Source organism: Macrotis lagotis, chromosome 2 (genome assembly GCF_037893015.1).
Source record: "Macrotis lagotis isolate mMagLag1 chromosome 2, bilby.v1.9.chrom.fasta, whole genome shotgun sequence".
NCBI classification, from domain to species: Eukaryota; Metazoa; Chordata; class Mammalia; order Peramelemorphia; family Peramelidae; genus Macrotis; species Macrotis lagotis.
In genome coordinates this window covers 114,612,088-114,634,856 of record NC_133659.1, presented here as the reverse complement: position 1 = coordinate 114,634,856, position 22,769 = coordinate 114,612,088, and the positions used below count along the sequence as shown (strand labels likewise).

Sequence of the window (22,769 nt, the reverse complement as noted above, 5' to 3'; positions counted from 1 at the left end):
AGCTGTGTGGCCTTGGGCAAGCCACTTAACCCCGTTTGCCTTGCAAAAACCTAAAAAAAGAAAATAAGAGCAGAAGATGGAGGTGGTAGTAATGATAAGGAGAAGGTAAGAGTCAATAGAAAAGGCTACAGTGGTTGAGAAAAGGGAGAAAGAAGCAATTAAAAAGGAAGGTGGCAGCAATGGAAAATAATTAAATATCCAACAAACAATACCCTGCTTGAAATTGTAGAATGATTCAGTAAAATTCCATTCCTGGTGGTGGTGGTGTGTGTATGGGGGGGAGAGGGGGAGGGAGAATGGGAAAGACATATATAGGTATGATAGAAACCAAAGAACAGATTGAGACAGAGTGTGATGGGTAGGGGGAGAGAGAAAGAACAATCTCAGCTGAAAGAATTAGGGGATATTTCACAGAGGAGCATTCTTTTGAATTGGGGGATCCTTTGTTGTTCTGAGTTAGTGAAACTCAAAACAATCTTTATGTTTTGACCCTTCAGACTCTTGTGTTTGAGACTTGATAGTTCTTATCTTTCTCCTGGTTCTAGTGCTTTCCTTAAACCTCTCTAAACTTTAAGAGTATTTTGCCCAGCCTTAAACTCAGACAAGTTGGAAAAAGGTTCCCTTCTCTCTCCCTGCCCCCCCCAAATTCAGCAGGTAATGCTGACCAAGTGGTACCCTGCTTACTACCTGGAAGATAGGAAGCAGTTAATAGAATTCAGACAGCTTAGTCCGGCTAGGAGTAAGGGGTGGTGGCCAATTTATTGAAATAGCAAATCACCAGGTCTTCACAAATCTCTGGGAGGCTTTTGATAAGATATAGGCCTGATTAAGACAAATATTCTGGAAATATGTTGACTGTTAGTTTTGGAATCTCATGACCTGGGTTTGAAAGTTGTCCCTTCTGTTTAGTATTCCCTGTGAACTTGGCCAAGGTCATTTAATCTCAGGTTCCATATCTTTAAAATTAAAAATGTTTGACTAGATGATCTCTCACTCCCCTACCCTTCCTCTTTCCATAGGTAATAAGTAGAGATGTATTGTGCATCTGCATGTTGCTTCATCACACTCACAGGCTTCCTGTATTGGAGTCATTTCTTTATTTCCATCATCCTTTTTCATAGTTGAAAAATATGGCTCTTACAGTACCTCTTTCCACATAACTCTTTCCCTTTTTTAAAAAAAAAATTATTTAAGGCAATGGGGCTGAGTGACTTGACCAAGATCACACAGCTAGGCAATTACTAAGTATTTGAGTTCATATTTGAACTCAGGTCCTCCTGACTCCAGGGCCAGTGCTCTATCCACTGCCCCAACTAGCTGCTTTTCCCTTTCTGTCTTTAGTCCAAGAATGTCATCTAATTCTCAGTGAAGCACCTTAGCTTAATGAGGTCAAGGCATCCATTACTTCCAGGGTCATCTCCAGTCACCCTGATCCATATCTGACCACTGGACCCAGATGACTCTGTAGGAGAAAATGAGGCTTGTGACTTTGCACTTCCCTCACTTGCATGGCATGGAAATTGAATATATTTTCAGTGGTATGGTCTCAGACCATATTAAAATGGTCAGGTGCCCTTTATATATGCCATGCTAGGATTAGACTAGCTCAAAGGGTTCACCACTAAAAGTCTGTTCATTGGTCCATGAAATTTTCTGGTACAGAAACCCAGTTTCTCTAATGAAATATTAAACTCCTCTCATAATCCAGGTGATGATATCGTTTTTAACCAAAAAAAATATTATCAAATGTTCAACTCAAAGATTAGTTTCTCTGAAATCAGGTCAGTCCCTGACAGACATGCATAGTCCATTATTAGGCCAATAACTGGTACCTTTCCAACTAGAGAGGGATGAATGAATGAAAAAAAGTTAAGTGCTTCTTTGTGCCAAATTCTAAAAGTACAATGCAAGATGGTCTCTGCTCTCACCTTAAGGGAAGGAAGAGGGTTAAGAAGCAGAGTAGATAAAAGTTGGGTAAGATAGAAAGGGTAAAGGAAACTAGGGATCAAACTGGGAGGAAAAGAAATGATGTGTTGGTAAGGGAGGTTGGTGGGGAAGGGGAGGTCCAAGGAGGATCTAGACTTGGGGTGGGGAAAGGGTTCTCCTATGGTACTTGCTCCTTGAGACCTTCCTATATACAGAAGATCCTGGTGGTAGGGTGGGCTGAAGTAAAAGAGGAACTCTAGTGGTATTAGGGTTGAGGACAGAGTGCTCCTATGGATTAGAGGCAGGGTTTGAACCCGGGCCTTCTTAATACCATCTATCTATCTATCTATCTATCTATCTATCTATCTATCTATCTATCTATCTATCTATCTATCATCTATCATCTATCTATCTATTATTGTTATACTATAATGCAAGGATTATATACCCTCATTTTACAAATAAGTAAAAATTAACTGTGAGAGTAGGATAGAGTTCCACTGAATATCTCTGTCACTATCTCACAAATTCTCCTCTCACATATTCCTTTCATGCCCAATTCTATCTGGTTCCCAAATGGCCTACTCTTATGTGATTCCCAGGTTAATAGAACTTGGAAGGGAGGCCCCAGAGGTGGTGTGAAGGCTTCTGTGGAGACTGTCAGCTGGCCAAAGTAAGGGAATCTTTGCTTTGGGGCAGGAAATGACATTCTTCTCTCCATATTCCTGCCTGGGCCATATCCCTCATCATCCCATATTAGTTCTGGCTCTGGGGTATTTGCTGCTAAATGAACCATAAGTTACACCCAAATTTGAAGAAGAGGAAAGAGTAAAATTTTGTATTTTTTCCCAGTTCCTTTAATGATTCCAAGCTTCTTTTTCAAGACACATCTTTTTAACACCAGTGTTCTGCTAGTGGTTTTGCATGGTTATAAATCTTGAAACACCACAGTCTCTGAGAAATCAAAGTTATATGTGCTGGAAAGAGAGATGAAGGGATATAGAATGGGTATAATGAGAACCTGTATGCAAGAAATGGCCTGAGGGATATTAGAAGATGAACGATTTGTAAAGGTGAACAACTGTTCTTTGGTTAGTAATGGGGGTGTAACAAAGACAGCCCAGATTATCCATTAAGCAAAAAGACATAAAGAAAAGATTTTGGTTGATAAGGCAGGTCCTTAGTAAATTTATGGAAGAACATGAATAATAATTACTCAGGATACAAAGACTTGGATAGGTTGTAAACTGTCAATAGAAGGAATACTCACAATGATGAAAATGTCTACTTTGATGAAATTACAAAGCCATTGAAGTATTATTGTTTCTATCACCCTATTAGATTTTAAGTTCTATGATGCTAAGGACCATAATTTAAGGAAACTTTATATCCTTTCAGCACTATACACAGTAAATGCTTAATAAGTTTAGTCACAAGGCACTTCTAGCCACTTGCATGATCTTTTTCAATAATAATTCAACACTCGCGATCCACTAATTTCAGTGTCTATGTAGTCCACTAGAGTTCTCTATGGTTCTCAGAAAACTGACTTCTTACCTCTGGGCTAGTTCTTTTTTTTTTAGGTAGCTGTGCATTCTTTATTATTCTTTATTATTCCATGGATGAATGTGTGGATTTAACTTACTGGGCTCTTGAATCTCTTCTGTTAATGTTTTCATGAAGTTATATTAGAATAATGTAATAGAATGATCAAACAAGAATGTTTTAACTGTATATAGATCCTTATTTATAAGACTCAAAAGGAATACAGTCAAATATATTACAATAACCACCACATAAGCTACATGCCTACTTCTTCTCCCAAACCAAGGTATTCTTTGAATCAGTATTCAGGCAGGGAATTCTCAGGATACAGTTCAGGGTACTTCTCTCACTGGAAGCCAGTAAATGCCCCACAGTTGATTGGCCAAAGGGCCAATATTCATTCAGGGAGAAAAACTTGAGACTCATGTTATTGAGCCCTCCCACAGCTGCTTTTCCTTAATCACCTCTCTGCTGGTGGCAAATACTTTTGATTCTGCTCTTTGACTCATGTCCTGCTATGTATAGAACCACAATAGCTCTCCAGAATTTTTTCCAAGTTAATGGAATAGTAGAGTGGACTAAACGTATGTAGAGAGACATTGTCCTATCCCTACATTTCTCCATTTAATCCTTTTATCTCATGTTTCCTAGTCACCTCTTAGATTACCATCTTGAAATGTCTTGAAATACTGCACCCACCTGAAGGTGGTTCCCCTTCACTTAACTGATGGGAGAAGGGTCCAAAGTTGATCATTAGTAAGTGCACATTTATAACATGCAAACCTGTCCATTTTCTGCCAAATAGTTTAAATGCTGTCTGCAGGGCCTTCCAACTCTTTTATACAAATTGAGTAGTCTACAAGTCTCTGGCCTCTTTTCTTAATCTTGAACCACATTCTTTCTCTGTTTTTCCCAGTGTCTGCTTTCATGGCTGAAGTTACCAAGTATCAATACTGACGTTACCTTGGTTTGAATGATTTTGTTTTCATAGATAAACCCTTTCATCGTCTGCAACAGCTGATGCCACATAAGCTGAAATTATATTCATGGTGGTCTTTTTGCTTCTGCTCATCCTGAGCAATGCAAAACAAAATGACTGATTATATCATGAAATAATGCTTGTTGTTGCCTTCAGGTATATGGTAAAACTAACTCTGCCAACTCATATATTTGCCTCTTCATGGAGGACATGAGAGTCAACCTGAAACTTTCCTTTTTTTTTTTCACCAAGAGGAAAGATATCAATGTTAATATAGTTCAATTCCTCCAGTAATAGGTCATCCATTTGATTATTGGATAAGGATCTCACTTTCTGCATACTAATATTAAATTAATGCCCATACATGATCTAAAAATGTATGATTCTTGGCACTCTGGTCCACCTTTCCAAAAATTTGTCACTATCTTTGAAGCAGAAGGGAACTATCAGGGCAATATTGTATTTCCTCATGTTTAACAGAATGGCATGACTAAGAATTCAACCTCAAAATGTTTAACTTATTAGTGATGAGCCTTTCTGTGCTTAGTTAGAAAGTCTTCAAGATAGCAGACACAATCTGTTGCTGAGATTATACACTGCCTTTTTAGCTAGGTAGAGCCTGCCAAAGCTTGCATTCTGCTGGCATCAATCAATAATCTTTTATTAATCTGTCAGGCTCTGGGGATAGAAAGAACGAAACAGTTCTCAAAGAGCCTACATTCTAAGGGAGGGGAAGACGTGTTTGTGTGTGTGTCACACACACACACACATATATGTATGTGTAGATATCCACACACACTGGAGTGTATATGGTGTATATAATTATAAATACAAAATAAAAACTAACAAATGCTAATTAAATACAAAGTCATTTGGGATGGTAAGCACTAGTAGTTGGAGGGGATTAGGAGAGGCTTCATGTGGCAGGTAGTGTCTGAGTTGCAAGAAGAGAAGTATATTATGAGGGGGGTATGGAGGAACATATCCTAAATAGGCATGGAGGATGACTGATAAAATGGCACAGAAATAGAAGATTTAAAGTCCCATGTGATGAACAGAAAGGCTAATTTGGAAAATATGTTAAAGGAAAGAATGTTTTTTCAATAAAGCTTGAAAAATGAGTTGGGTACAGGCTGTGATGGGAAGAAGAAAAAAAGTTTTTTTGTTTAACATATTATTTACAAATAAGTCATTTTGTGAAAGAGGAATTAGGACTAAGGGAAAAAGAAAGAAAACCATGAGATGGGAAAGAAAAACATAAGAAAAGTTCTTAATAAGTAAAATTGGATACACTCAGATTCTGTAGAAATTGTAAAGCACTCCAGAATCTCTGTCCACAAAATTCCAAAACTGGAATCCTGAAGAGTTGAATACAACCAAATAGTGTTCAATCAATGATTTAGTCAACTGGCAACATTACTTAGATGTGGGATACATACATAAAATGGAGGAGTCAAAGTTTATATTTTTATCTAGAGAGGAGCTACTGGATGAAGTGAAAGGGAGTGAATTGGTCATATATAAGCTTAAAGACAATTACTTTGGTAGTTGTGTGGACAGACTTGATGTGCTTAGTCAACTAAAAAGTCATTGGAATGATCCAGGACAGAAGTAACGAGGACCTGGATTTAGGTGATCACTGTGTAAGTACAGAAAAGGGATCAAATGCAAGAACTGTTATAGAGAGACAGATGATAGGAATTGACAACTGACTGAACATGTGAGGTGGGAGAGAGTGAGGCATCAAAACTTATTTTTCAAGCTCCCAGAGTCATGAAGTATAAAGATGAATTGTGTAAAGCAGCATATAATGAATATCCAAAGGAAAGAAGAAATCATTGGGATATGGGATGGTCATAAAAGGTTTGAATTGGACCATGAAGCTCTATGAGTCAACTCTACAAAAAAGGATGTGATTTTTATTCAATGAGAATTAGTAGTACCCAGTACATGGTCTTTGCTGTTCTCTGATGAAATCTTTGGAGCATTGTATTCAACTCTAGATATTGCATTTTAAAAAGTACTCTGAATAAGGTATAATATATTCAGAGAAGAATGACAAGAATGGTAAAGAACTGGAGAACTTCCTCTATATTATATACTATACTGGAATAGGGAAAACTTTGTGGAAACATTAAAGCTGTCTTTATCTGAAGGATCATTTGTTATGTGAAATGGGGATCACTCCTATTCTCTAAGTCCCAGAAGACAGAAGCAGGAGCAATGGGTACAGGTTGCAGAAAGGCAAATTTGGGCTTGACAAATGGGAAAACTTCCTAACAATTAAAACTATCCAAAAGTGAAATGGACTGCTTTAAAAGATGGTGGGGTTTCCCTAGTAGGTAGCAAAATTTCTCCTGACTTCATATTTAAGGCGGATAGCCAAAAATGATACTGCCTACTCTGAACATTTGGAATTTTGTAAACACTGTCTTTTAGGACTTTTTGAGTGAAAATGACATCTATAGATTAACATAACCAAGTTAATAAAGATCTGATGACAATTACTTCGGTATAATCATAGCTCTATGTTTATATATAAATATGAATGGAAGCTTTTTGTAGTGCTCTGTAAGTAGTTCACACACACACACACACACACACACACACACACACACACACACATATATATTTTATTTCCTCCCCACCAGAACACTAAAAAAATAAGGAGGTGGTTATCAGTAGCAGGGAAAGAGAAACCAAAAGAATATGATCATCCTTATGGGTCCTGGTGCCTGATATCAGCAAGGCCCTGGGCTAGGCTTATTAGGAAATGGCTAGCTCCTGTTTCTGACTCATATTCTTTACAGCTTTAAATACCAAGTTTTATTAATACTGCACTCAAATGACAATTTGTCAAAGAAAATTTGCTGATCGCACAAATTTTTTTGAAAATTATATACTTGTATATTTCACTATATATGTATACTTCATATTATGAATATAAAAACGTAATACCAATACTGTATTCAGTAAAAGCATTAATATTTAAAATGAAATTTTTCTTAATCTACATGAAATAAACATGAAATATGACAAAATTCAGATAAAAATAAAAATGACATTTATTAGGTAGACATTTAGGTACGTCTCTGCCAAGTCCTACATGAAATAGTTTAGACAGTGTCTGTCTCTCATCTACATGAACTTCCTGACCCTGAATAGATACCGATGCTTCATGAGGCACTGGTGAAAACATCAGCAGGAGCAACCCCAAGAGCCTTTGTTCCTATCCTCTTTCCTTCACATTTGGTTTGACTTTTAAACAACATACAGTGAGTGGCAGAACTGGAACTAAATCCTGGCTCCAGAAATGCTGGTCTTAACTGATTATAATTTAAAGTTATTCACGCTCTAAGCTGGTATCTCTATCTAGGCCAGGTTCTTTCTGTGGTCAGAAAATTTATTTTCTTTCAATGCTGCCACCTGGTGGTTTGTTCAGAAATGATTTTCCTGGAAGAAATGTAGCAGGCTATTGTTGAAGCAGATGCCTAAGTTTGGGAAACAGTTTCAAAGCATTCTGAGTTGTCACCTCTGTAACTTCTTCCACTGAGATCCCTTTCACCTGGGCAATGAATTCTGCAGAAATGGAAATGTTCTTAGGTTCATTCCGCTCCTGTAACAAGAGCAAGAGAGTCCTGATGAGTTATGATATCCAACATTGCCAGATTTCTGGGACCTGAGGGAAACAAAACAAGCAAGAGAAACTTCAGATAGCAACAGATGTGTTGCTTTTCACTGAAAACAAAAATCAAGTTGCTGTCTTTTATTTTTAAAGATGCTACTGCCCTGGCAGAAGCATACAAATTCATGCTCTGCCCCTCAAAAAATCACTAGATATTAGTATATACTTACAGCCCATTAGATAAATTAAAAATAAAATTACAATAAAGAACAATGCAGGGCAGCTAGTTGGCAGAAGTGGATAGAGCACCGGTCCTGGAGTGAGGAGGACTTGAGTTCAAATTCGGCCTCAGACGCTTAAGAATTACCTGTGTGGCCTTGGGCAAATCACTTAACCCCATTGCCTTGCAAAAAAACCCAAACAAAGAACAATGCAGTGTGAAATACATTGAACAAATCTAATACTGAACCTCTACAAAGTTCTACATGCTGGTCAAGTTTTAGGGAGAGTTCCAGCAAGAAACTATGTCTGATTTCCAAGGAACAGTCTAGCCACGGATAGAGAAGCTATAGTCTGGCTACATGGGGATAAATTCTGAAGCTATGGCTATTTAAGAAACAATGAAAAATGCAAAATGATCCCAAGTCCTATATGGCCCCTTTCCAATTCTACAGTGATGGGTACATTAAAGAGCGAATGAAGATGTAGCTATTAAGAGTTAACAGTGATGGGGGGTGGCTAGGTGATGCAGTGGATAAAGCACTGGCCCTGGAGTCAGGAGTACCTGGGTTCAAATCCGGTCTCAGACACTTAATAATTACCTAGTTGTGTGGCCTTGGGCAAGCCACTTAACCCCATTTGCCTTGCAAAAAAAAACAATGTTGTTTTTAATTTATGCTCAAAGGCAATAAGAAACATCATGTCATACTACAGTATTCAAGATGAGTGGAAAAATATTACCATGACGATAATTGCAATTTTTGTACCAACAGCTGTAGTAGAAAGTGAAGAGAAATTTTAAAATGCCTTCAAATTAAATGCAAAGTTGGATACACATAAAGACAGCAAAAATACCCTGTTAGAAAATATGGTTCAAGGCTAAGAAATGAGAAAGGTCAAAGGCTTGAAGACTACATAGAAGCCTCTAACAAATTATTAACTATTTCTTTAAAAAGAGAGTAGGAAGTCATTAGACATAATGAATGTTCCTTCACCTCCCCCAAAAAATCCAACAAAAAAAATTCAAAAAAATCTGATTTTAACAGATAGGAAACAACTTTTATAAATCAGTTGTGTGAATGCAATCAGACTACTGACTTGATAAAGATTAAACTCAATACCAAATGAGAAAAAAAATTAAAATGAGAAGCTATATTGTATAAATAAGGCAATTCTAACCCAGCTTTTTTTTTTTTTTTTTTTTTTGCTGCTGTTTGGTTTTGTTTTAGTAAGGCAATCAGAGTCAAGTGACTTGCCCAGGGTCACAGCTAGTAAGTGTCAAGTGTCTGAGGTTGGATTTGAACTCAGATTCTCAGACAGAGCAAGGCAGGTGCTCTATCCACTATACAACTTAACTGCCCCAGTCTAACTTTTTGAATAAACTATTTAAATTGTTGTCAAAAAATAGAAAATATATAAAAGGTCATTAATATAGACTATCACCATTTCCTAAAGTTTAACCAATTTTAATTTTTTTATTTTTCAAATTATATGTAAAGATAATTTTCAACATTCATTTTTGTAAAGTTTCCCCCCCACCCCATACACCCCAGGATAGCAAGTAATCTGATAAGAGGTTATACATGCACAATTGTAGAATTTAATCAGTTCTGAAGAACTGATTTAGAGTCTCTTTCTAAGAGACTCTAAAAGCTGATCTAATCAAGCAGGTAAATATAGATGTCAAATTAGAAAATAAATTTGTTTATTAAATTTAATGGAAGATGTTAAGAGAGTACAAGCAGTACTGCCTCAGAACAATAAAAAGCAATGGAACAATAAAAAGCAATGGAAAGAAAAATAAGTGTACAAAAAATACAAAAAACTTGTCAATAAAAGTAAATAAGCCTTATCATTTCAGGGGCATTTAAGGATGAAACTTAGGACAATGAATAAATGAAAAACAGAAACTATCTAGAAGTTATTTCTATAACTTTTCATAATCATCAAAAAGTTGATAATTTCCAACTCATAAGTTTATTTTTCTATTTTTATAAAATCTCTGTGAGAATAAATTACATAGCCATCTAGAGCATCTTTGGTGAAAGTATGAGAAGGGAGGTTTTCATAAATGATACTCTTAAGATTTGTCAGTCCCATAACTGACATGGTGCAGAAGATACTAGATTCCAGTGTCTGTTCATTGACTAAAAAAATCATTTGATTCAAAAATGCAAAGTGCCATCTTATAGTCTATTGTCTGACAAGATATCTCCCATGTAGATGTCAAAATCATACAATATTCTTCAAAAGATTTCACAGAGGTAATTTTGTTTTTTGGTCTTCTATATCTTACTTTTAAAAGCTTGATGTAAAAAGAGGAGTTGTATGTTTGCTCTAGGTGTTTGCCACCGACATAAAAGCTGGGCAGTAGTAGCACAATAGCCCACATCCTCCATGACTCCTTATCCCCTCACATAGCATATTTTGGAACTTAGAAGTACCCAAGGTCATAAGAGTTGTGGGATGTGATCAAAAATACTATGCAACATTCTCTCAAGTACTTACAGCATCATCCCCAAAAGAAATATAGCAAAGCATACATTTGTGAATAAATGATGCACTGCTGGAGATTGTAAGGAGCCATCAAAGTAGATGTGGTCTCTTCCTTTATCCCTACCTACTGCTCCTTTGGGCCCAACCCCAGTTGGGAAACACCTAGCAGAGATGTACCAATGTAAATCACCTACTGTTTTTCAACTTAGATTCTTAGAGAGTTGCTTGGGACACAGGTTAGGTGACTTGTCCAAGGTCACAGAACCAGTTATCTGTCAGATGTGGATCTTGAACCCAGTGTTTCCTGACTCTGACTCAAGCTTTCTCTAAACTATTCTTCTTTCTAGAAATTTAACATACATGACATAGAAAAATACACATTCCTTAATATGCTTCTACAACAAAACCAGAGATATTATAGAAAGAATTATTCTACTAGAACCATTCTATTATAATCTCTTTAATACATGAATTAGTAAAAAACCCCAGATGATATCAGAACTCTCAGAGTATAATATCTACATGCAAAAAAAAAAGGCCTAACATAACATAGTGAAGTTATGGGTAAGTTCTGGTTCAATAAATCCTCTCAATATTGTATTAGACTATAATTTAAAAATACATAAGAACTGTAAACAGCCCAGGGAGCTTTAAAATGGAAGAAGCATTTACCTGCTTTGCTGGTCCCAGTGCAGGTGAATCTGTTTCTAAGCACATAGAGGATAAAGGCAGCTGTTTTATAAGTTTCTGCTTCTTAGAGGAAAAATAAACACATCAAGTATTAAAACATAAGAGTAAGTTAAATATAAGCTATATGGATCCCATGTCTGTATTAAAAATAGTAAGAGTTCCAATTTGGAACTATGCCCAAAGGGCAACAAAAATGTGCATACCCTTTGATCCAGCAATACCACTACTGGGTCTATACCTTGAAGAGATGATGAAAAAGGGTAAAGATATCACTTGTACAAAAATATTCATAGCAGCCCTATTTGTGATGGCAAAGAATTGGAAATCAAGTAAATGACCTTCAATTGAGGAATGGCTTAGCAAACTGTAGTATATGTATGTCATGGAACACTATTGTTCTATTAGAAACCAGGAGGGATGGGAATTCAGGGAAGCCTGGAGGGATTTGCATGAACTGATGCTGAGTGAGATGAGCAGAACCAGAAAAACACTGTACACCCTAACAGCAACATGGGGGTGATGATCAACTTTGATGGACTCACTCATTCCATCAGTGCAACAATCAGGGGCAATTTGGGGCTGTCTGCAATGGAGAATACCATCTAAACCCAGAGAAAGGACTGTGGAGTTTGAACAAAGACCAAGGACTATTACCTTTAATTTAGAAAAAAAAAACCCTGATATCTTATTGTCTGATCTTGCTCTCTCTTATACTTTACGTTTCTTCCTTAAGGATATAATTTCTCTCTCATCACATTCAATTTGGATCAATGTATACCATGGAAACAATGTAAAAACTGGCAAATTGCTTTCTGTGGGGGGTGGGGAGAAGGAAGTAAGATTAGGGGAAAAATTGTAAAACTCAAAATAAATAAAATCTTTATAATTAAAAAAATTAAGAGTTCCAATATTTATTATGTATTTTAATAGTTATTACTGTATGTGAAGCTCTTTCCATAAGTTATCTCCTTTCTTCCTAATGACAACTTTGTGAAATAGCAGAGCAGATTATACTTTACAGATGAAGAAAGAAAAAAACAAGATTAAGTATCTTGTCTAAGCTACTTAGTGATGGGCCATGGCTAAAATCTAGGTTTTTTTGACTTCAAAGCTAGTGCTCTTTCTGACATATTACAGCTCCTTGAACTATAGATACTAAATAGCATTTCCCAAAGGAATAAGGAAATCAATAATAGAAAGTCATCAAGGCATCAAATATCACTTTCCCACAGAAATGCTATTTCTTCATCTACTGCCATCTCTCAGTGCTCCTTTCTCACCTACTATATTTCATAATATTTAAAGATTTTGTGGTTAAAACCTACAATTCTATTGGCAATATCAAAATTGTGATTACATGGTCCCCAGGAATGATTTTTTTTTCCTACCCAGTATTCAGTTATACTGCCTCAGCATGAAAAAATTATCACGTGATACATCATTTGATACTGCTAAATTAACTATTTTTTAGGGATGGAATTTCTATCTCATGGAATTTTTGACCAAAAAGGAAAAAAGTCATCTGATTAACAAGTTTTGCTGAAGAAAAAAAAAGACATGGGATTTTCTCCCTTAAATTATGTCTAGCCAGTAGACATAACTGCAAAATATGAAATCTCCCTTACAAATAATAAATTATTTTTAGAAATTCTTATTATTTTATTGCTGTATTTAGTTTTCAAAATTAGTTTCCACAGATAATGGTAGGCAAATATCACACATTTTAAATTTAACTTTTGCACATAGCACCTAACAATACCAGGAAAGTAAAATAAATCTTGTTTGGTACATTTAATCACCATGCATGGTTTAGAGAGAGAACTCACCTGTTCACTCCTTGCACAAGAAGGAGGAATTGAAAAATAGTATCCTGCGTTCACTCCTTCCATAGCTACAGAGGGGCGGCCATCAAACGCATGAAGCAACACCTTTTCAGCACCTCTCAAAAAGCAAAGATAGATACACATTCCATTCTTATTGCTTTAAAAGAGTTTTCTCCATTAATAAAACTGAAAAAAGAAAGATCAGAGGTTTTAAGAAAATGACAATCATAAGGATAATAGGATGCCACTTCTTGATCTCAAAAACTTGAATAAAAGAATAAAAGAAATTCCATCAATTATTAAAATAGGTAACAGTCAATTCTTGACAATCCTTGGACTTGGAAAATAATGGTAGAAAGGAAAAATAACTTATATGGTACCTTAAGATTTGCAAAATACTTTCCTCAAGATAACCCTTTGAGGTAGAGTAAGTATAACACAGACTCTGAGCTAGATTCACAGAATTTTAGAACTGAAAAGGACCCAAGAGTTCACCTAGTACTAGTTAATGCTTTTCACTAGTTTTATTTATTTTTTAAGGTCTAACTACAGTTCATTGTCAAAATAGAACTACTTGTTGGGTACACATCGATGTGAAAAGGATACTAAGAGAATTCTTTGCTTTATTGTCCCCCCTGCATTTCATCCTTATCCTGTTCTTGAGAAGTGGAGCTGTAGTAAACAACCACAACCCTGAGAATCAGCCATCCTCTCACTGGCAGACTGAGTCAGAGTAGCCCAAGGTGGTTTGGGCTACCAATGTTTTATATTCAATAGTTTTAATATTTTTTTTATTACCAACCCTTTTCCTGAGTTTTCTTCATATAACTTAATGGACAAATACTTTACTCTAAAGGAAGTGAGCTAAGTCATAAATTAGGAGATAGAGCCCAAGAGAGGGAAATAGCCTACAAACTTAATAGTTAAGCTAACTATATTCTATTGATGTAAGAGAACCAAATCAACCTCCTTCTCATTAACATCTGGCTGCTCAGACATATATTTCTTGCTTTCAAGGTTCCAGAGGACTTCTATGCTACCTATTATATTGAGTGTATTTGAAGACAGATTTTAATTCTGGGGGAAAATAGGTCATGTGGTACTTTGTAGTCAAACAGCCTATAAGTGCCTCACTTAAATTTGTGATGCTGGTACAACAACATCACAAGGTATCCTCTGCTTAGAGAAAAACATGCTACTCCCAAAGTCACTCACCTTGCTTACGTAGGAGATTAATAGTTGGTCTGCCTGCTGAGCGTGAGTGAACATTTCTAGAAAATAAAATAACATTTCTCTTAGGGCTAAAAGATTACTGCTAGTAGACCATATTTATTCTAATTACACAGGCATACTTAAAGTATGTAAAAACTCTTTGCAAGGAGAATCACTTTGATCACTGGCTCCTTACTGTGCCGTGCAAGGCTCTCATTATCTATTTCTATTTGACTTCTCCAGGCTTATTTACATAACTCCAGTGCAATGGAGAGAGCATTAGATTTGGAGTCAGACAATTCGACTGTGTCACTTAAACTTCGTGTGGTCTTTTTTTTTTTTGGAGCACTTTTAAATTTATGAAAAGCACTTTTGAATTCATATTCCACATCGCTAAGCTCAATTACTAAACTTGTAATATAACGTTAAATTTCTTCTATCATACCTAATATGGTATTTAAAAGCAACTCTAAGCAAACATCTTAAATTAACTAGACAGATCTTTCCTTTCAAATTCTATTAAAGATTCAAAACCCAATTACAGAATGATATTAATTGTAGCCATTCTCAGGGAACTCAAGGACCTTAAGTCATTGAGATTCGTACCATGGCTGTGCTATTGCCAGCATTTTACTTCTGAAAGACACATTCAGGACTTCGTGTGATCTTAGACAAATCACTTAATATCTTTGGGTCTTATTATTTCTTCTGTGAAATGTGGGAGTTGGATCTTTAAGGATCTTTCCAGCTCCAAATTTATGTTCCTATTCTTCCTACTGTCTTCTTCACTCCAACAAACCCACTCTCTTCTGCATATATCCTGGAATTTCCTGGCAGCTTGCCTTCTTTAATCATGTTCTTTTCTCAACCTCCAATGCTCATTTTCCCCTTCTCTATCTGTTGAAATCCTTGGAGGCCTAGCTAAAATGTCATTTCCTCTATAAAGTCTTCTCTGAATCCCCAATACAGTAAGCAGTGGTATCGCTTTCATCTGAACACAAAACATTTTGTTAGTACTCTTTTTGTAAGTTTGTCATATTCTAATTTCTATAAGTTACTTGTGTATACATCGTAGCATTTCTGCCAAGGAACTATGTTTTATTTAGTTTCATTTCCCATGAACCTAGTTCATACTCTTGATTGTAGTAGATATTTAATAAATACTTAATACTAACAATTTAAAATTTTTAATTAACCTACAATGGCAAATTTAGTCTTTTAGCTAATTCAATTTGTCTAATAAGGACTTGTCTCTGCTCCTCCTTGTGCTCATCAGTCCTGGCAAATCTGGGGGAGAAATCTAATCCAACCTGCAAATAGATAAAAGGAAAGAGTTACAGTTTTAGTGACTTAACTCTAAGCAAATAAATAACAAAAGAAAATCCATCTCAAGTGTGCAATTGTATTGCTATAATCTAGACTTCACTTAAGTAGGGTTCAAGAGTTAGGATTAATACTACCAAAGTGAAGTACATGCTTTGCTCACTGGAAAAGATTAGATCTGAGATCTTCATCTGATTAGTTAGTTTCTTTAAATTCAGTTTCAGAATTACTTATGTAGAAGTCTAAAAAGTGTTCTTAATCAAATACTTTTTTTTAAAGTGAAGAAAAAAATGGTTAAGTATATGAAAAACCAATGAACTATTTTTTTTCACCTTCTGAAAGGTCTGTGGGGAGGACATCAATCAGCTCTCTATTCTCTCAAGTTTACTGAGGAGTCCTGGTTCACTTCTGCTCCCTCCTAATTTCCTAATTGTAAGTACTACTAAAGGCTCTGTCTTTGGCCCACAACTCTTTCCCATATTCTTTCTCTTTAATGGTGTATCTACTTCAATATCTCAGATTCAACTGCCGCTTCATACAGAAGACTCAACTATAGCTTCCTACATGTATAGTCTCTAATTCCATTATAATTTCTCTCCTATGCTCTCCACTCATGGGATATCATCACTTGAGGTTCTCAAATTGGATTTATTATCTTTGCAGGATGTAAGAGATGAGGAGTTGGGGTACAGAGCACAAGCATGGAACAGAGGTATATTATAGTGATGAGGGACTTCATTCACACCAGATGTCTGCCAAAAGTAATTTCTTCACTTCTTCAGTAATAATTTCATTCTTCAAAGGGTAGAGGAAACAACAAGGGGGAAAATTCTGTTCTGTATCTGATTCTCACTTATGGGAGAAGAGCTGGTTGCTAGGATGGAAATGCAAGAATCTTGAAGGAAAATGAGACACTCACTCCATTATAGTTCGTAAAAGAAAAGAAGACAAAACTAATCAGAATCTGGCATGTCTTTAGGAAATTTTGGAAAACAGAACTCAGTGGTTTCAAAAGATAGGTAGGATTCTGGGAATGGGAAGTAAAAGCCACTCTGCCCTAGCCAAACTTCATCTGGAGCACTATGTTCTGTTCTTGGTGCCATAGTTTTTACAGGGGCACTGATAAGCTGGAAATTATCCAGAGGAAGGCAACTAGGATGGTGAAGGGCCTTGAGTTCATGCCATATCAAGATAAGTTGAAAGAACCATATATGTTGGCTTGCCTTAAGAGGTATGGAATCATTTCCTTAAAGTTTTTTCTTTGGGCTGGATGACTACTTGTCAGGCATGTTGTAATGGGAACTCTCTTAATGGATAGGGTGGCTTCTATGGATGCTAAGGTCCCTTCCAAATTCTCCTTTTGACTTCTGTTTCTATTAATGATACCATCATTCTCCCAGGCATCTATGCTTGTTATTAATCATGCAATCATCTTTAATGCTTCTCTCTACCTTAATTCCATATAAGATCCATCAATTCTAGCTCCAAAATATCTTTGTACTTTAACTGTATCTTTTTATTTTTAGTTATTCCATTTTGCCTCAGGACTAACTCAAATGCTATCTCCTTCTTTAAATTTTCTCCAATACTTCATCCAGAAATGAACTTTTCCTATTATTCGTTTTTTTTTTTTTGCAAGGCAAAGGGGGTTAAGTGGCTTGCCCAAGGCCACACAGCTAGGTAATTATTAAGTGTCTGAGACCAGATCTGAACCCAGGTACTCCTGACTCCAGGGCCGGTGCTTTATCCACCATGCCACCTAGCCGCCCCGGTTTCTTTCTTTCTTTCTTTCTTTCTTTTTTTGTGAGGCAAACGGGGTTAATGGCTTGCCTAAGGCCACACAGCTAGGTAATTATTGTCTGAGACCAGATTTGAACCCAGGTACTCCTGATTCCAGGGCCGGTGCTTTATCTACTACGCCACCTAGTTGCCCCCCTACTATTAATTCTTATAAAGAACATACTTTATATAAATCTCAGGTTCCTAATTTATTCTACTTTTTATTAGTTACTTGTGTACATATCTTAATTTCCTTCATGGACTATAAGCTTCCCTGAGAGTAAATATCCTTTCTAAGTTAACTTCATACCTTTTCCAGTGTTTTGCAGTTAAAACACACAACAAAGATTTGTTGATTGGAATACCCCAAACAGATGAGGTGTGTTCTGTGGGATGGGATGGTCTTATTAATCTTATTAATTAGCCAAAGGGGGCTTACCTCTCCAATTGCCAACAAGTGATCTTTATAATTTTCTATAAGTGGCAAAGCTACATCCAAATCCTAAAAGAAAAGATTGTTTTAAATAAAATAAATTAAAAATAATTATCTTGAATTACTTTAATTCTATCTCATCCAGGTGTATTCAACCTGCAACCATGTAGCCTGCAAAGTCCATTCATGCGACATTATTACATTTTACTACTATATTCATTGATAATAGAATTATATTGTAGTCATAGATATTAAATTCTATAGGTGGCTCTTGATAAGTTTATATTGGGCGATGTGGTCCAGAAGAGCTAAAAGTTTGGATACTCATGATCTAGTTTATTGCTAAAAAAGATTTGTCACAGAATCTTTAGGATGGGGTTCAAGGATTTAGTAGCTAATTTCTGCCCCTCAAAATCTTAATCTACATCTTTGCCCCAATTTTTAGTTACATGGAATTATGCAAAATAGCAAGCCAAAAGTTCCACATTTCACACTAGAAATTATTATATATAAAAGATTTGTACAATTCTAGCCAAATATTTTAACCCCTTCTCTTTTGTTCATCAATCAAAATATTATTGGGCATTTGTCATATGTCCAATATGATAATGGGACTGTGGAAATTTTAAAAGAAATATTAAAATGTAGTCTCTGTTTTTAAAGAACTCAGAAATCTACAGAAAGACAAAACCTTTTGGAACAAGTAAATATTTAACTTTGTGTTACTTACATAAGAGCTCTATAACTTCTATTAGGTTTTAATATATAAATCATCTGCCAGTCACAGAGCAGCATCATTAGGTTTGATGAATCTTTGTTTTGAGAATCTAGATTTGTACTTATTGAATTTCTGAATTATACTTATCCTATTAAGTTTAACAGCTCATATGCTTTGAATTTCAATCAATTCATAATTGAGGGAGGTACTGTAGTTATGATTCCTAATTTTGGGGGCAGTTGAAATATTGATTCCCTAATAAAACTTTAGCTTCTCAAGGCCATGAACTGTTTGATTTTTGTCTTTGTATCTCCTATACCAGATACTACTTGTATCACCTCTAGCACAGTGCTTAGTATAAAATAACAGGTACTTAAATATTTATTAATGGAATATTGCAATATAAGAACTGAAAATTACTGCTGTAAAAAAACACTGTCTCAAATTCAATCTTGTCCATGAAACTATTAAGAGGTTACTCAAAAACTGTTACTTTTTCAAAATGTTTGTTGTTCAGTTTTTCAGTTGTGTCTACATCTTTGTAAGCACATTTGGGGTTTTCTCGGCAAAAATAGTGAAGTGGTTTGTCATTCTTTCTCCATTTCATTTACAGATGAGGAATTGAGGCAAAGAAGGATAAGTGACTTGCTCACAGTCACAGTTAGTGAGTGAGTGTCTGAGGTCATATTTGTATATAGGAAGATGATTTCCTGATTCCAGTCCAGCACTCTATCCACTGCACCACCTAGCTGTCCTTCAAAATGGAGTTAGCATATTTGAAAACATGGGCTGGGATCATGAATGTTGGAAAAAATTTTCTTTCTCAAACAATAGAGAACACAAGAATCTTGGAAAAAAACTTATGTTTTTTGTACAAATACTGGGAAATACATGTTAAATAGAATTCATCTGCATTATGATTCCTTCCATTTGACAGAACCTTTAAAGTGACACTTCGTTGGTCTTCTGGTAGAAGTCCTTGAACAGGGTGAACACCCAGGCATGGCAGAACAAAACCTGTATATCTAAAAACACAGAAACAGTTACTAAGTAGGAGAGCAGAAAAAGTACACTACCATTCCATTTTAGAGAATAACCAAAAAAAAATAATGATAGTCCTCTGTTTTTTCAAGATCATATTAAACCTGGCTTCACTGTACCCTTTTACTACATAAATTTTATACCACAGATTATAAATGAGCATATCTTTACTAGTTTTAGCTTACTCTAAATGTTAAGATATGTATGTGAAAATATATAATTAAAAAAGGAGCTACCTTTCTGAAAGTTGCATGATCTTTTCAAACTCTCCTGAGTGTTCAGCAACTGCTACAATGGCCAACACATTGGCCTGAAAAAAAAGAAAATATAGAGCATTTAGAGCACCAACAATACATACTTATTAGCTATGTGATTATGATCAAGTGTCTGGGACTAAAATGAGGATCATGAAATTTCTATTGCTTGCCTCTCAGAGTTACCATGAGTAAAGTGCTTTGTAACCTGTAAAATAGTATATAAATGGGAGTTGATCTCATTTGTCAAGACTTCCACATCATCTATGAATTTTAGTTATCCTGGGTAACCCCATTTTCCCTATGTTTTTTGGAAGTTGCCTAAGATAGAAAAAGGAAAATTAGGATCTACTTTCTGCTCTTATTTATCTGAGAGATCAAAGAAAGCTTAAGCCAAAATGGATTAAAAAACGTCTTCTAGGGGTGGCTAGGTGGCGCAGTGAATAGAGCACTGGCCTTGGAGTCAGGAGTACCTGGGTTCATATCTGACCTCAGACACTTAATAATTACCTAGCCGTGTGGCCTTGGGCAAGCCACTTAACCCCATTGCCTTGAAAAATATAAACAAACAAACAAAAAAAACCCAACAAAAAAAGTCTTCTAAGAATTAATTACTTGCTATTTTATTATTTTTTCTTGAAAAAAGAAAAAATGTTCTGAAAATTTTTAAATTCATCTGATATCTCCTGTATAATTTAAATTTGATACTCAACCACCTTGAAGCTGTATTTGCCAATTTTAAGCTATTTCTGCAAAATTAGTATGGGTCATAGACACTGACCTTCTTGGCTCTCTCCAACACATCTTCTAGGTCCTAAAAGATAGGATAATTAATCTTAAATATCTTATAAGATATAAAAATACACACACACACACAAATTAAACTTTAGATGAACATTTAGATGAATTTGAAAACTGACTGAAAAACCAAAAGGAACAGAGACAGATAAAGTTAGAAAACAAGACAATTTAAGCGTTCGAAATTGGGTTCAGGTTTAGTTGACAAGACATGAAGGTGAATAGAATGATACACTAAACAACGTATATTCATTCACAAAGCATATTAAGTAGCATTTTCAGAATAAAGGTTAAATAAGGGGATCTAGTGAAAATTGAAAAGAGTGAACAAAGTTTATGTGTAAATCAAGTGGATCCTAAAAAACTGGTCCTAGTTGGATTTCATCTTTCTCCCTTACCCTCCTTATCCTCAGTTTAGAGGAAGCAGAATGAGTAGAATAGGATTATAGATACCACTTATGATTTCATTGGTTACAGGGAACTCTCTGCTGAGAAAACTCTCTATAATACAGTGACTTATAGATTTAAGAGTTACCAGGAGTACTTAGAGATAGCCTTGTGCAGGGTCACTTAGCCAGTATGGGTCACAGGCAGGAATGAAACCCAAGTTTTCCTGACCAGCTAGTTACCCAACAGACCATGCTGCCTCTGAGTGGAATATCATGACTAAACTCACAAAGCCCAATACTTAAAAACAATAAATGTTTCAGAGTTTTCAAGATACCCAGTGCTTATACCAGTTATTAAAATTAAATACAGCTATATGTTTATGTGTGATAAATATGGAAAGGTTTGGGGGAAATGCTTTCACAGGTAAAGAAAATCAAGAGAAGTTTAAAGAATTATAGTTTAAAGAGTCCTATATTGACAACTTGGGTTTGAATCCCAGCTCTGCTACTTAACAGTTTATATGTGTGTGTCTGTATATATATGTGTATAAATATATTGATCAAGTCAGGTAACCACCATGACTATTGTCTTATCACTCCATTGAGGAAGCAGAACAAGAGGTTTTCTAAGATCCTTCAGGTCTAAATGTTATGATCATATGCTTAAATAATCTCTATTTCCTTCTATATCTAACATTATAAAGGTGAAACTCATGAACAGCAGACTGTTGAGAGGAGACAATGCTTTTCCCTCGGGAAATTGCCAGTCATTTCTGACAGTGCCTTGATGAGCTTAAGGATTTCAACCTTGAGAAACCAAGAGAAGGCGGAGAGGGAGGAATAAGCCTGACTTTTTTTTTTCTGTAGTTCAATGTTTTCTGCCATTTTTATTACTTTCTGCCTCTAGATGGACATTTTCCTATAAGCTATTCCAGCACAGGTTACCTCTTCTTCAAGTGTTCATTTCACACCTCACCTTCCCCTCTTCCTGCCTAGCATTTCTATAGCACTATGTTAAACGCTTTACAAATATTATCTCATTTGATCCTCACAGCAACCTTGGGATGACGGTGTTTTTATTATTCCCATTTATCCCGGATGGCTAAACTTTGGCAGAGGTTCACACAACTTCTGTCTGAAGAACTCCAAGCCCAGTCCATCCATTGTGTGACCCGTATCCTAATGCAGTTTTCCTATAATGTCCTTTATTCTTCAATAATGGTCATATTAGGTTGGTTGGACTCAGTTCTCATTCTTTGGTTTTTGCTTTACCCTTCAAGGAGGGGCACAGCGGCCCATCTCGGCCCTGTGGGGGGCCAAAGGGCTAACACTTGCCCGGCTGGGTCGGCGACTGTGGGGATGTGGGTGCCCGGGCACGTACCGAGTCGAAGTCGGCCGCGGAGAGGTGGCAGTGACAATCCACAAGGCCGGGCGTCACAGGAGCCATGAGGAGGAGGCCGAGGCGCCAAAGTTCCGGCTTCCCGAGGAGAGCGGCCGCCACTTCCGGTGTTCCATAGCC

The 22,769-nt window shown here is 36.1% G+C and overlaps 1 protein-coding gene across 2 annotated transcripts; it reads right to left on the bottom strand.

Annotated features, from left to right (window-relative positions):
* Positions 1-7,491: 7,491 nt before the first annotated feature.
* Positions 7,492-22,743, bottom strand: TATDN3 (TatD DNase domain containing 3). 2 transcript variants are annotated; one of them, XM_074222623.1, is made up of 10 exons: positions 22,632-22,743; positions 20,845-20,877; positions 20,046-20,119; positions 19,709-19,793; positions 18,057-18,119; positions 15,716-15,825; positions 14,519-14,574; positions 13,307-13,419; positions 11,463-11,543; positions 7,492-8,066 (listed from the first exon to the last, which is right to left on the bottom strand). In XM_074222623.1, exons 1-10 carry the CDS (start codon positions 22,695-22,697, stop codon positions 7,923-7,925), a joined length of 825 nt encoding a protein of 274 aa, XP_074078724.1. In that variant the 5' UTR covers positions 22,698-22,743; the 3' UTR covers positions 7,492-7,922. The 2 variants fall into 2 exon arrangements, with proteins under 2 accessions (XP_074078724.1, XP_074078725.1); XM_074222624.1 differs by having other exon boundaries at positions 11,463-11,540.
* Positions 22,744-22,769: the final 26 nt, after the last annotated feature.

Coding starts and splice junctions, on each gene's coding strand:
- TATDN3 (XM_074222623.1), bottom strand. CDS start 22,697: ATGGCTCCTGTGACGCCCGGCCTTGTGGATTGTCACTGCCACCTCTCC. Junction 20,878..22,631: donor CCGCGGCCGACTTCGACTCG/GTACGTGCCCGG, acceptor CCTATCTTTTAG/GACCTAGAAGATGTGTTGGA. Junction 19,794..20,045: donor ATCATGCAACTTTCAGAAAG/GTAGCTCCTTTT, acceptor CTGTGTTTTTAG/ATATACAGGTTTTGTTCTGC.